General features: G+C 57.6%; 2 protein-coding genes across 2 annotated transcripts in view; one reads left to right on the top strand and one right to left on the bottom strand.

The window, feature by feature from the left end:
- Positions 1-2066, bottom strand: part of CDC42SE1 (CDC42 small effector 1) — a 5318-nt gene extending 3252 nt beyond the window's left edge. The window contains exon 1 of the mRNA XM_027909972.1: positions 1736-2066. The gene's annotated coding sequence lies outside the window, so the exon portion shown is untranslated. The remainder of the gene's footprint in view (positions 1-1735) is intronic.
- Positions 2067-4837: 2771 nt separating this feature from the next.
- MLLT11 (MLLT11 transcription factor 7 cofactor) lies at positions 4838-5897 on the top strand. The gene has a single exon (XM_027909971.1). The coding sequence runs from the start codon at positions 5077-5079 to the stop codon at positions 5335-5337; it is 261 nt and encodes an 86-aa protein (XP_027765772.1). The 5' UTR covers positions 4838-5076; the 3' UTR covers positions 5338-5897.
- Positions 5898-14187: the final 8290 nt, after the last annotated feature.

Genomic DNA, 14187 nt, shown 5'->3' with positions numbered 1-14187 from the left:
TGTGCGAGCCAGCGGAGAGTCCCCACGCCGGCCCGAGGCCAAGCTGAGCCACAGCTGGGCCCGTGGGTGCCGGACCCACCGCACAGGCAAACAGGAAGAGTTCCTTCCTCTGCCCCTGCGCCGGCGACGCCGGATGGGCCAAAGTCCGCGGCTGCCGGGCCGCACTTCCTGCTCCTGGCGGGGAGGAGCGGGGCTGGGGCAGCAGGAGCAGCCCCCCAGCACAGGGGTAACCCCCCCAAAATGGGGTCTAAGCCCCCTGGGGTGAACGGGGGGCTCCGAGCCCAGCCTTGCCACTGTCCCACCTGCAGCCTGGCCAGGGCCAGCGGGCAGGATCCGGCCCCAAGGACCCCACGGAACAGCACCCACAGCCCTTCCCCTGCTGAGAACAGGCAGGTTGTGACACATCTGGGGCCGTGCCCCGGCACCCCTGGCCTCTCCCCCGGGCCTCTCCCCCGGCTGTGGGGGGAGGAAGAAGGGGCTGCCTTTTCTTCCCAGCCTGATTTCCTTAGGAAACAAGGCTGCCGGGGCCAGCCACGCCACAGCCCCGGATCCGGCAGTGCAGCAGAAAGGCCTGGCTGGGGGGTACCCCCCAAATTCACCATCGCAAACAGCCCTGGGAGTGCTGGAAGAGCCTGCACCGGGAGCCCCAAGAGTGGGCTCAGCCCCGTACGAACCACCAGTGATCCCCCTTGGAGCCCTCCAGGGGTTCCCACCGCCATGACCCCCTGCCCGAACCCCTCTGAGCCCAGAGCCCCTGCCAGCACCCACCGGGGCCTCACGTCCTCGTGCCCAGCCAAGGGTGACGGCGGGCGCTGGATGCGGGCGCTGGATGTGGGCGCTCTCCCGGCTCCGGCCGGTTCTGTCGGCGGGTCCCACGGGCTGCAGCCGCCCCAATTCCCCGCTCTGGGGGGTCTCACGCCCCCCACACGCCCTCAGGCCACCCCTGCGATGAGCTGTGTCCGGTCTCAGCCCGGCTGGGCGCTGGGTGGCCCCGGCGAGGGCAGCTTAGGCCCGGCCTGTGCCGGCACTCACAAAATGACTTCCCGGTTGGGAAACCACCGCTCGGCTCTGCGTCACCGGCGGGGTCTGGGGAGGGGGGGCCCATGGCGAGACCCCAGCATTGGGGGTCACCCACTCCAAGGGTGCTCGCTGGGGTTCCCTAAAGCTCGGAAGGGAGACAGGGACACAGTGGGTGAGAGGCCGGGGGTGCCCCAGCTGTGGGACCCCCGGGATGGGGTGGCAAAGGGGGGGTTGAACCGCCTTAGAGTGGGATGGTCATGGCTGCGACCCCGGTCCTAGAAGGACTGAGATCCCCGGGGGTCCTGATAGTGCGGGGGGGGTCCTGATAGGGCTCCGGGGGTCCTGATGGGGTTCGGGAGTCCCAGCAGGGCTTGAGACCCCAGGGAGTCCTGGTGGGTCTGGGGACCCCACAGGTCCAGGCAAAGCTGGGGGGTCCCAGCAGAGCTTGGCACCGTGGTGGTCCTGATGGGGCTGGGGGGTCCTGGTGGGGTTGGGGGGTCCTGGCAGGGCTGGGGGTCTCGGGGGTCCTGGGGGTCCCGGTGGGACTCCCTGGTCCCACCAGGGCTGCAAAGGGGGGTCGTCCTGCCGCCCCTCTCCCGTTCCGGTGCCGCTCCCCGCCTTCCCACGGCGGTTTCGGGGGCCCTTCCGCGGGGTCGCACCCCCGTCCCGTCCCGTCCCGTCCCGTCCCGTCCCGTCCCGGTGGCGGCCCCATTACCTGCCCCGGCGCGGCTGCGGGTCCCGGTGTCCGGTTCGCGGCTGCCCCAGACGTGTTCCGGGGGTCCCGGTGCCGGTGCCTCCCTCCAAGCCTCAGGCGCGTCCCGGGGGTCCCTGTCCCGTTCCCGGTGCCGGTTCGCAGCCCCAGGCGTGGCTCGGGGGTCTCGTTCCCGGTGCCGTTGGCAGCCCCGGGGGTGTCCCGGGGGTCCCGGTGCCGCTCGCAGCCGCAGGGGTGGCCCGGGGGTCCCGCTCCGTGCCCGGTTCGCAGCCCCAGGCGTGGCCCGTGCGGACGCGGCGCAGCTCCCGCCGCCCGCCGCGGCCCCGACCGGGCACAGCGCCCTCCCTTGGGCCCCGCCGGCACTGCAGGGGGGTCCCAGCGGGGCTGGGGGGTCCCCGGAGCCCTGGGGGGTCCCCGGAGCCCTGGGAGCGCTAGGGGTCCCCGCGGTCCCACCGGGGACTGGGGAGTCCTGGGGTGCCAGTACTGGGGGTTCTCGGGGTCCTGGAAGGGCTGGGGGTGCCCAGCAAGACTGCGATCCCCACCAAGTGCTGGTTGTGCTCCCATTTGCCCCCCGAGCCTTATTCCCGCTTTTTCCGTGGATATGCCGGAGCCATTGGGGGACTGAAGCACCCAAAGGCCCTAGGTCCCTTCCTGGAGAGGGACGTGGTAGTTTGGGGTTGTCACCCGTGAGCCACCGCTCTGAGCAGGTGACAGAGACCCCGAAGAGAAGCACATGGGTGACATCCAGCTCCCTGTGGAGCTGCTCAGCCAAGCTGCCCCCCAAGGCCTGGGGGAACCCCAAAACCAGCAGCTCGACCCCTTGGAGGGACCCACATCCTGCCATCATCCCCAGTTGGAATTTTCCCGCTGCCGGGTGCTGGTGGGGCCGAGCTGAGCCTGAGGGTCTATTTTGGAGCAGCAACGTGGGATCCTCTTGGGCCATGACAGCAGAGGGGAGGAGGAGGAGGAGGAGGAGGCAGAAATAGCCTGGCTGCAGGCCGAGTGCTGGCACAACCAGCTGCACACAGGGAACCAGGGAATGGGGAGGAAAAGGGAGGAAAAAAACCCTAAAGCCCTGAAGGAATGTTGATCTCAGGCAAAGCCCAGGGAGAGGAGGGCAAGAGCTCACCTCTTAGGGCTGTGGATCTGGCCTGTGCCCCTCCCAAAAAGGGTTTTTTGGGTGCCAGGGCAGGAGATTCCCTGGTCTGAGGGGTTGCATTGGGGTTTTCTTCACTGTCCCTCTGACGCTGGATCAGCCCAGGGTGGGAACTGGGGGCAGCAGAGGTGCCCCCTCCCCGGTTTGCAGCCCCCCCCCTCAGCCCTGGCACTGATGCCAGCTTTGGGTGTCTCCCTCCATTTCCAGCTCCACGTCTGCCTTCGGACACAAAGCCGGGATATTTTTGCCGTGTGGCCTCAGGACCAAATACTCACAGTCTCAGCCATCAGAAAAAACGCCTTTTCCAGGTTTTTTTGGAACCAAATGTCCCCGTACCCTCCCAAGGTTTTGGGGGTACCCAGCACCTGTTCCTCTGCCTGCAGGTAAAGGAAATATTTGTCACCTCCACGGAGAGCGAAAACGCCCCGTTATCCCCCCACTCCAAAAAAAAAACCCCCAATCACAGCTGAAGGTTTCAGGAGCCATCTGGGAATTTGACATCTCCTTATCTCGGGGGGTCCAGCGCGCAGGATCCCCCCCGAGCCTCCGCCCCCGCCGTCCTCCCCCTCCCCGGCGCGGGTGGGAGCCGCTGACTCATCTGCCACCATCATCATCCCCCCCTCCCCGAGGAGGGCGATCCGAGGGGCTGCATTGCAGACCCAGCCGCGCCCGCAGACAAAAGCCACGCCGCAAAGCTCCCGCGGCTCCCCCGGCACTCAGAGCACCGAGAGCATCACCCCGCCAGCCGGCCCGCACAGGTAAGGGATGCGGCCAGGAGGGACGGACACCAAAGAGGATGCTCTTTTTGGCTGGTTTGGGTTTTTTTTTTTTTTTCGGAAGAGATTTGGGTGGAAGGGGGTGGTGTTGGAGTGTTATTTTCTCGGGGGAAATAAGTAACAGCCAGAGGGGATTTGAGAGGATAAAAGGTGGTTTTGCTTCCATGGGATGAGCAGACCCCGCTGATCCCGTGCGAAACGCTCTTTCTTAGGGGTGACACGCGACACGGGAGGGCTTTTCCCCCACATTTGTTCCCTTTTATATTGAATTGATATATTTGAATATATTTGAATATTTTACTTGTCACTTAACTCCCTTAACCCCCCCATGTCACTAAATTCCCTTTTACCCCCTCTTGTCCCTAAATTCCATTTTTCTCCCCTTTGAAGCCTTAAAATCCATGTCCACAACACCCATCACCATTAAAATAATTCGCTGCTGTTGTGCAGCAAGGAACCCAGGGGTGGATCCCCAGGGACCCATCCCCAGGGATAAATCCCTAGGGAAGAGACCCTTTGGAAGCCCCGTGGCTCGGTTTCCCCTGAAGGAGTGGCACAGGAGCCTTTCGTTGCCTCAGAGTGGCATTGGGAATCTCAAATTTAGCAGCTGCTCATCAGCACAGACAGGGCACGGCCCGAGGTATGCCTGAGTCATCTTTGGAATTCTGCTTTCCATGGCTTAAAGCAGGGGGAAAAGCGGGGAAAAGGAGGCTGTGTTGGGTTATTCTGATTTTTCCCCACCTCCAACTGAGGTGAGTGACATAATCCTGCCAGGGAAAAGCCAGGCAGTGACTCAGCTGATCCGTCTCCTCCTGCTCTTTCCCACTCCTCGGTGGATCGGGGCGGGGCTGCGGGGGGAATTCAGCATGGCAGGGATGGGTGGGGTGTGCTGGGAATACCGAGCCATGCTGCTTCCAGCCTTTTCCAGAGGGTTCTGGCACAGCCCCCGGGCGATGCAGTGGAGGGGGGGACGTGCAGGGACCCCCCCTCATTGCCCGGCACGGGGAAAGGGAGAGACCCTTGTGTGCAGTCTCATGGAAATCCAGGTCGTTGGGATGCTGTTTTCCCTCCCTCCCAGCAGAGCAGGACGTGGGGGACACCCCAGAAGGGATTTCAGGAGGAGCAGGTCCCCAGCCTGTCCTTCCCTCCCGGGCTTTGTTTGGATGGGGGCTGCGACCCAGGCCGTGGGTAAAGCTTTGGCAGGGCTCAGATCTGCAGTTGGGCCCGGCCTGGAGTCCAACCTGCACAACCCCATGCTCTCCCCAGCCAGCAGACTGATTCTGGGGGGTGTCTCATGGGGCTGAGTCAATGTGGGCAACACCTGAGATTTTCAGCCACTTGGAGGCCGCTGCTGAGTGCTGGTCGAGCTTTTCCCCCCCTGTCCTCTCGCCCTGCCCCTCCAGAGCGCCAGGATGCTGGACACCATGAGCAGCCAGTACGACTCCTTCATCTACTGGAGGATGCCGATCCCGAGGCTGGACGTGGCGGAGCTGGAGGGGCTGGGGCTCGCAGACATGGCCCTCTACAAGCCCAAGGCAGGGCTGGGCCAGCGGGAGCGGCTCAGCCAGGACCTGTCCCCGGAGGAGGAGGACACCCTGCTGCCGTTCAACACCTTCAACTTCTGGCGGGCTCCCATCGCCAGCATCAGCTCCTTAGATTTCGATCTAATCTGAAGCCCTCCCTGCCCCTCCTCACCCCTCCCTGCTCTCCCCCTCTCCGCCAGGGTTTGGTTTTCTCGTCACTTGGGGGGTTGTCGGGTTGGTTTTTGTTCGTTTCTGGGCGGTTCTGCCATCGCTAATTAACTCAGCAGTTCACCGTGGGCTCGAGGCTGATGGGCTCCCCGAAAAACCTCCAGCCCCACCCCACTCCTCCCCCTTTCCCTCCCTTCTTGGCGCTGGAATCGCAACGGTGCAAGGAGGGGGGAACGACACCGGGGGGCAAATACGAGGGGAGGGGGCAGAAAGAGCCCCCCCTGCTGCCCCTCTCCATGTCTGGGAGGTCCTGGGGGGTGTTGGTGTGACCGTGGGTGTCCCCGCCCTGTGTGACACGTTTTCACCTCATTCCTCCCGTGCTGTTTTAAGAACACTCATTTGTGCAGTCGGGGCGGTGGGAATTGATCCTCTGCGTTCCCCTGACCCAGTTTCTCCCAAATCTGCCTCATTCCTTACCCTTCCCCTCAGGAATTCGAGGTGGAAGAGGCAGGGATGTGCCCAGGGTACCAGCTTGAGCCCAAGCAGAAAAAAATGATGTCCAGGAGGGTAAATACACATGGAAATGCTCTGACCTTGCTGGGTGGGGTCAAGGCTGGGCGTCCACTGCCTCAAATTTGATTTTTTTCTTTCATCTTTTTATGCCTCATGTGCTTTATTCCCGGTGTGGCTCCTGGCTGGGGCAGACACCAGGCACATCGTGGGGTCTGTGACAGGGGCTGAGCTGAAAGAGAAGATGGAGAATTTAGTTCGATCCTCCCCCCAGATGGAAATATTTCAGATTTCCTACCCAATTAATCAACCACTTTAAAAACAACCAAAAAATGCTGCATTTGCTCAAGTGGAAGCCTTGAGTTTTCTTCGGGGAGATTTTTCACCTGCTGAGGTTTATTTCTGAGCATCATCTCAAAATGGGGGGAAGAAAAACCCAATTTAAACAGTTATTTCCACCCCCCCTAAGATTGTTTTTCTGGGATTGGTTTGTCTTCTTGAGTGTGCTTTTTTTGGGTTTGATTGGGGTGAAGTGATGTGGAGCATCCCAAAATTGTCCTGAGAGCTGGGGGGTTACGTGGCTGGGGGCAGGCCGAGGCAGCACTTCGAAAGTGCCACAAATAGGCAGAAGTTGGAAAAAAAAAATCTGCATTCTACTGTGAAAATGGAATGCAGCTCTCCTGTAATCTCCAGAAATAACCAAGTGTGCTGATTTTGAACCATCCATGTAAAAACAGAGGTGAAAAATGTGAATTCTCCTCTACAGAGTTGTTTGACTTCTGTGTTCCCAGCTGGGAAAACCTGCAGGAGAAGTATTTATTACGAACCTTAAATAAAATCGGCTAAAAACATACACATTCCTGTGGACATGTAAACTGGCACCAAGTTCTGTGGATTTAAGTTGTTTTAAATCTTTTTATGGTGAGCTGAGAACTGACCCCTGTGTCTTTGCTGTGGAGGACTTAGGTGTGGAAAAGCTAAGCCTAAAGGATTAATTTAAGAACATTAAGGATATTATTTACACTTCAGCTTTTACAAGCCCCACAGGAAAACACCCCAGGGAAGAAGGAGGCCCCAGACTCCCGAATTTACCGCAAAAAAGGGCATTTTGAGTGGGCCAGGGGCACCTGAGAGTGAGGAGAGGGGGGTCCAGCATGCTGAGGGGGCCTCAATCTTAAGAAACTCAGAGGGGACTGATACACACATATGTATATCTAAATATACATGTACATTTATTGACACTGACCTATCGAGGGGCCCAGGGCTCTGTAAAACACCAAACTCCCCACTCGCCTCAGGGAGGCGCCGCCGCCATTTTATATTTGGCGCCAAAAGGCCCCTGAGGGAACTACCCGTAAGATCACACCCTCTGCGTATTGATATCCTTCCGCCAGAGAAAAATACTCCCCTCCAGGGCTCCCCCGTCACCCGACGGGGGCGGGGGGAAGGTGACGGAGAAAAGAAGGAGAAATTCTCAAATTCCACACAAATTCCTCCGAGACAGAACGCGGGGAGGGCCAGCCCGCCCTTCCTCCTCCGCCGGCGCGGCGCGGACTCTTTTATCGCCGCTGAGTTATCCTTCCGCCACCACCGCCTCCCGGTCTGGCAGCCGGGGCCGCCATTTTGTGAGGCCGCGCGAAAGGGGCGGGAGCGGCGGCGAAAGGGGCGGACCCGAGAGCTGTGGGAGTGGGGCCGGGGCGGACTGAGGGGACTGCGGGAGAGCCCTCCGTGAGGGGGTTCAGGGGACCCTCTGTAGGGGGTGGTCTTGGGGGTCTGAGGAGGGGGGACCCCCATGAGGGAAGGGGATGGGGGGACCCTCTGAGAGGGATGATCTTGGGCATCTGAGGCTGGGGAATCACTGTGAGGGGGTTCAGGGGACCCCTCCGTGAAGGAGGAGTTTGGGGGACCTACAGAGGGGGGCGATCTTGGGGTACTGAGGAGGGGGATCTCCCATGAGGGAAGGGGTTGGGGGACCCTCTGTGAGGGAGGTCTTGGGGGTCTGAGGAGGGGGCACCCCCGTGGGATGGTTCAGGGCCCATGACAGGAGTTGGAACGAGATGATTTTTAAAGGTCCCTTCCAACTGATACCGTTGAATGCTTCCAAGGATGCTAAATGCCAGGGGAAGAGTGGCATATGTATCCCTGATCCCACTGTTTCCCAGGAAACGCTGCAGAACCAGGTGGAGACTCATCCGCAGAGAACAAACCCCAGCACCGTGGCTCTCACCTCACCCTTCATTCTCACCGCTCTCATCCCTTCAGCAGGCGCCAAAACCACCTCAGGTAAGGTTTTGTGGTGCCTTGAGGGGGAAAATCTTGGGGGAAAAAAAAAAAAATCTAGTGTCCCTCACCAACCAGTAGAGGGCAGATGGATATTTAGTAAAGAGAAAGCACTGAAATGCAGCCAAACACGCCCAGCTGCTGCTTCCTGCCCCGGGATGTTTTTACCACGGGAGGTAACAGAGGAGATTCCTACAACTGGTGTAAACAGAGGTGGTTCCAGTGCTGCTGAGGGGCTGCTCACTTCACTGCAGGTTTTGAGTGAGTGTTTTGCTGTTTTAGACCTTCTCCTGGTGGGAATTCAGCCCTTTGGTCGGAATAGTTTTCCCTTTTTCCATCCCTTTGGTGTGGAAATCGATCTCATTCCCTCTCTGCCTCTGTTTCACTTTGGTCCACTTGTCTGGTGGATCCCTCTTGAGTCCGGTGGATCCCTCTAAGTCCCTTGGATCCACGAGTCCCTCGGATCCATCCAGGCTCTGTGGCTGAACAGGATCTCCTTGCAAATCCCCACCTCTCCTTTCCGTAATCCCCTTTTCCAGTGCCACCACATGCCACCCCCACACGTGGGACTGCCTAAGATATCCCAGGATTTTCCCTCTAAGACAGTTCCAACGTCAGTCAGAGCTTGGAAACGACCCGTGTTGGGCCTTGTCAGGAGGAATTTCTTATTTCCCAGGAGATGGCATCAGTAACCACCCTAATCTCAACAAAAATCCCCAATTTGACACTCCCAGATAATGATTTTCCCTTCTGTCTCTTCTGTTTTTGAGTAGGAACAAGGACCTTCAGCTGGGCTGAAGGTTGTGAGGTGCTGAAGTCTCTAAGCCTGTGGTGTTTTCACCTGCCAGACCAAGTATTGTATGAAAATAAACCTGATAAACTGGGTAAAATCAGGTGAAAAAGAGAGAAAACGGCTTGCAAGGGTTAAATCAGGAGAACTTTAGGTGAACTTCCCTCTATGTGCTCATAATCTCTTCATCTACGCTGGCCATGAGGAACAGGATCTCTTTTTTTCCCCTTTTTTAAAGAGGAATTGTGGGTTCCCCGCACTGAGCTTGCGCCCATTTAGGTAATTTCCTGCTCCATTCTCCCCAGGTCTGCGTTGAATGGGAGCTACTGCGGTCAATTGGAGGAAGAAACATTGTTTTTGGGTTTGTTTATCTCGTTTGGATCCGTGTGCCCCGCAGGGGACCTGTTTTTGCAGTCAGGGGGGAGCAGGGAGGGCCCTGCTGAAATCCAGTGGCCAAGCCGGGCAGCAAAGGGGCTGAGAGGGGCCTTATTTCAGGGAAGGCAGATGATAATAATAAATACTTGGGTTATTTATTTATTTATTTAATCACAGTAGAGACTAAATAAAACGACCAGCGGTGGATCCCAAAGGAAATAAGTGGATTTTTATTAACCACCGTGTTTGGACACCACTCTTTGTTGTCCTTGATGTACTTTAACAGCCATTTAAAAAATAACTAAGGAACGTGGAAGCCCAGGCCTGCAGGACGGGGCTTGACTTTAACGAACAAACCCCAATAAATAGTTTGGAATTAATTCATTTCCGATCTTTTTGGGGCTCTGGTAATTTGTTCTCGGAGAAGGGTTTGTGTTGTCTGGTTTGTGTTTTTTCTTTAATCATCTCTTATGCTGTGCCTGACCTTTAATTAACTCCCAATTTGGGAGTTTGATAAAGTGGAGGTTTATCTAATCCCTTCACTTCCCAGTTCCGTTCCTTTCCCCGAAGCCAAGCACTCTTTTCCTGCCATCCAGAGACAAGTCATTTAAATTCTTGAGGCTGCTGGTGCCACCCCGCTGATTCCTTGACCTGTGGTGCTGGAGTGTTTTCCTGTCTGGCACCAGCAGCGGGTCAGATCCCGGTTTCCTGCGCTGGGAGCAGGATGCAGCCAAGGGAAGGGCCATGGAAGGAAGCTTTGCAGAGCCAGGGCTGCTCAGCAGCTGCCTCCAGCTCCAGGGTGCTTGGTTTGCGGGCTGGTCCTTAGGAATTCACACAAAACAAACCCATGAGGGTTGGAAAAGACCTGCAGGGTCGCCCACCCGACCTTCAGATGGACCTGGTGCTCTCTGGGGAGTGTTTTGGACCTTCAGACCGTGCTGGTTTTACCCCAAAATCCCGGTTCTGCTGAGGTGCAGGGACGTTGTTTTCTTTTTCCTGCCGGCACTTGCTGCGTTCCCACATTGTTTGCCGTGATCCCAGGAGCCTCCAGCCGCACACTCGAGCTTTTCCCTTCGCTTTCTATTCCAGGAAGAGAGAAGGAAACCCTGGCTCTGCTCTCTTGGCGTTTGCTTTCTTCCCCGAGGTGGGACGGGGGAAGTGCTGGGAGCAGAAGGCTCTGTGGGTTCTGCCCACCCTGGGGCTGGTGGCGTGTCCTTGTCACCGTCCCTGGAGCAGCCTCCCAGCACCCTCACCTTTGGGATGCAGTCCCAAAGGGAGACATCCCAGCTGCCCGTCACTCCCGTTGGGGCTGTGGCTGCTGCTGGGTTAACCGTGCCCGGGAATTCCGGGTGACTGGGGGTGGTGAAATCACCCTGCCACGGTTTGTTTGTTCCCTGAGAACCCAACGCCCTCGGGAGCAGAAATGCCAAGTGGGCCCTTGGCAGGGACTGTTCTGTCCTGTCCCAGCCTGGGAGTAAATCCCTGAACCGATGAAACCACGGCCAGAATCATCCCGGAATTGATCCCAAACTTGATTAACTTTGGGGCAGGAAAAGAGAATTAGGAAGCAGAGCAGCTCTTTAACACACACACCCACACACACACAGAGGTTACATCAGTCCTGTCTGTTTCCAGACTTGCCCTGCTGAAAAACAATTTTCTGAAGCTGTTAATTATTTGCCAAATTACTACAAATCATTCCTGGCTTGGGACCCGTCGGGGACACAAAGGGGGAACTGTTGAGGTGGCACCACCTTCAGTCCCTCACAAGGATCTTTCTCCTCCCCGCTTGGCCAAATTTGGCCTTCCCAAAGCGAAAACTCATGTCTACAGATTAAAAAATGTTTATTCCCTGGAAATTTGCATGTGCTCAAAGCTGCTTGGGAGCTTAGGGACGGGAATTATCCCAAAGAACTTCCTATTCCTCAAGTTCACCCTGTCTGGGCTGGAAGTTGCATTATTGAGGCATCAAAATGAGACTTTTTTTCTCACAAGTTTTTGGTTTGGGTTTTTTTTAAGATGCAAATTTTTGGATTCTGTTGTTGGGTATTTCAGCCTCGGACTTGTCAGGCCACCTCTTTTCCCCTCAAAGCCCATCTGCTGCTCTGACAGTTTGGGAAAACCCCAGGCCACAGCTCTGTGTCACCGATCGCCCCCTGATTTTCCAGTTCTGACTGTACCTGTGGTTTTCACTGGGGCAGGATTTAGGATTTCCTGCAGGAGCTGGGACCTGATCCAAGTCTCAGCAATAAAGCAGCAGGAACGGCTCCTCATCCCTCTTTGGGGAGGGAAAATCTCAGTTCCCTCCCAGCTTTTCATCACCAACAAATCTTTATTTTCCTTCCAACCTTCCCGTCCAGCCAGGTGGGATCAGAGCTGAGCTCCCCCACTCCCTGTGGGATCACCCCCCAGCCTCCTGTGTCCCGGTTACCTCTGTTTCCATGCTGGGAATGGATCAGCCCCCTCCCAATCCTGGTGTTTGCAGAGGGAAATAACTCCGATTTTCCCCGTTTTTGGTTAAATTTGGGGCTGTTCCAAGCAGCCCTGACCCCCCCCCCCCCTCCTGCCCTGCCAAAAGGAGCTTTTAAACCTTGACCTGGAGAGATCAGAAGCTTTTCCCCAAAATTCCTCCTGGCCAGGTGACCTGACGGCTTATTCTGGGATGTCAATACCTGCATTGTTGGGAACAGGGAGAAATCCCTGGGTGCTGGATTAGTGCTGAGCTGCCTGGGAATTCCAGCCCCAGCACAGACTTTGTGCGAGAACCTGCAAATCCCGGGGACCAGAGCTGGGACCTCCCAAAAAACCACTCCTGGGCTGTTGCTTTAAACATTTTTGGAGCTGTGGGAGGGATTTCTTTTTTTCCTTTTATCCATGTTTTTGTCTTCCAGGACTAGGAGTTCCCCAAAACTTTGCTAATTTGGGTCTGTTTGAACTAAAAAAATCGATAATTTGGGCCTTCTTTGAACAAGGAATCTGCATCAGGTGATTCAAACCAGATGAGTCCAGGCAGATTCTAATGCTGGGAGTTCTTCATGGATTTAAAGGACACTGTCAACTTCAGGTTTTACCCTTCTGCCTGAAATTTGTGCTGTTATTTGTAAATGTGAGAAGTTTGGAGCTGTTCATGCTGTGCCTTCCCCGCTCGGTCATTGCCACCCTTCCCACCCCCAAAAAGAGGTGATTTTTACCAAAAAAATCCCTTCAGCCGGGAAAGAAACTTCCCCTGTGCAGGAGGAAATGAAAAATAGTGCAGGGGGTTCGTGGGAACCGATTTGGGTTGTTTTGGGGTCATTTTCGGAAGAAATGAAGCTGTGAGTGGTGGTGCCCTTTTAGGGGGGGGAATCCCCTCATTTCAGTATCCGTGGACAGAATGTGCCCAAAACTGAGGAGAATTTGAGCTCTGCCTGGAATTCAAACCCTGGCTGATCCTCAGCTCCTCCCCAGAAAAAAACAAAGCAAACCAGAACAACGAGGTTTTTAAGCCCAAGGCGGCATTTTTTGGGTCAGTAAATTCCCTCCCCCGGGAATCTGGGCCGGAATCTGTGCTGGGTCAGGGCTTCTGCTGCCCAAGCCTGGCATCCCATGCCATGCCATGCCATGCCATGCCATGCCATGCCATGCCATGCCATGCCATGCCATGCCATCCCATCCCATCCCATCCCATCCCATCCCATCCCATCCCATCCCATCCCACCCCACCCCTGCTGTGGGGGCAGGACTGCCCCCCTCTGGGGGTGACTGACCCATTTTGGGGGTGACTGACCCACTCTAGGGGTCATTAACCCACTCTGGGGGTCGTTAATTAGACCTGTGTTTCCCTCCTGGTCGCAGTGACCAGCTTGAAGATGTCCCTGTTGTCCCCAAATCCCTGTAGATCCGGGTGGGATGAGCAGAGGAAACCCCCAAATCCATCCTCACAGACCTGGGCAGGCTGAGCGTGAGGTGCCCTCCCCCCTCCCCCCTTTCCTACTGAGGGAAAACGGTTGAAAAAGCAGAAATTTCACCATTTATGTTGGTTTTTTGGTGCTGTATTTTTTAATAAAATCCCATGCCGTGCATGGCCACGGCCCAGCCCTGCTCCTACACGGTAGGACCAGGAGTGTCACCCCTCCCTGGAGTCCCTTGAGGAGGGTGGGGGAAAGGAGGACAGGAGCTCCCACCCCCCCTTCCCCAGAGCAGAAAATAAATTAGAAAGGATCAAAAAAGGCCCCCAAACCCTGGGAAATTGGGGACATGGAGAGCTTGTCGCTGCAGGTTAGGGATGTGGGGTCCCCCCGTCACCTCTGTGGGGTCAGCTGGGGAACGTGGGGACCCCAAAAACCTCTGTGGAGGACACAGGAACTCCCCATCACCACGGGCTGAGAGCTGGGGGGGCTCAGGGGTCCCCTTGGACAGGGAGATGGGGGGACCCCCACTGGGGCAGTCCCGGGGACCCTCCCACAGGGCAGGGGCTTGCCTGGGGGTCCCCCTCCTGCAGTTGGGGGGTCTCCCACGGGCACTGGGGAGCAGAGTGTCCCTTGGGGGGTCTCAGGCCCACCCGGGGGGGTCTCAGGGCCGCCCGGGCGCCGCGGGCAGCAGGAGGGGCTTGGGGAGCAGGGGGGGCTTCATGGACAGGGAGCGCTCGAGGGGGCCGTGCCGGGGGCCCCAGGGCGGCCCCCCCGTGCCCAGCGAGTGCATGCGGGTGAGCCCCCGGGCCGGGCCCCTCCCGGGGGGACTCGTGGGGGTCCCCCCCAGTGACAGGCTCTGGGCCAGCGGCCGCCGGGGCGGGGGGGGGCTGTCGGGGGGCACGTCCAGGCGCAGGGGGGCCCTGTCGTGGGGGGCCAGGGCGGGAGCCCCCCTCGCGAACAGCCCACGGGGCTGCACCCGGTTGGCGC

The sequence above is a fragment of the Empidonax traillii genome, unplaced genomic scaffold (assembly GCF_003031625.1).
Source record: "Empidonax traillii isolate 1590-97213 ecotype Southwest subspecies unplaced genomic scaffold, ASM303162v1 scaffold2566:size21668, whole genome shotgun sequence".
Lineage (NCBI taxonomy): Eukaryota > Metazoa > Chordata > Aves > Passeriformes > Tyrannidae > Empidonax > Empidonax traillii.
Note: the sequence above shows the minus strand (reverse complement) of the source record. Positions and strands in the feature narration are given on the sequence as shown.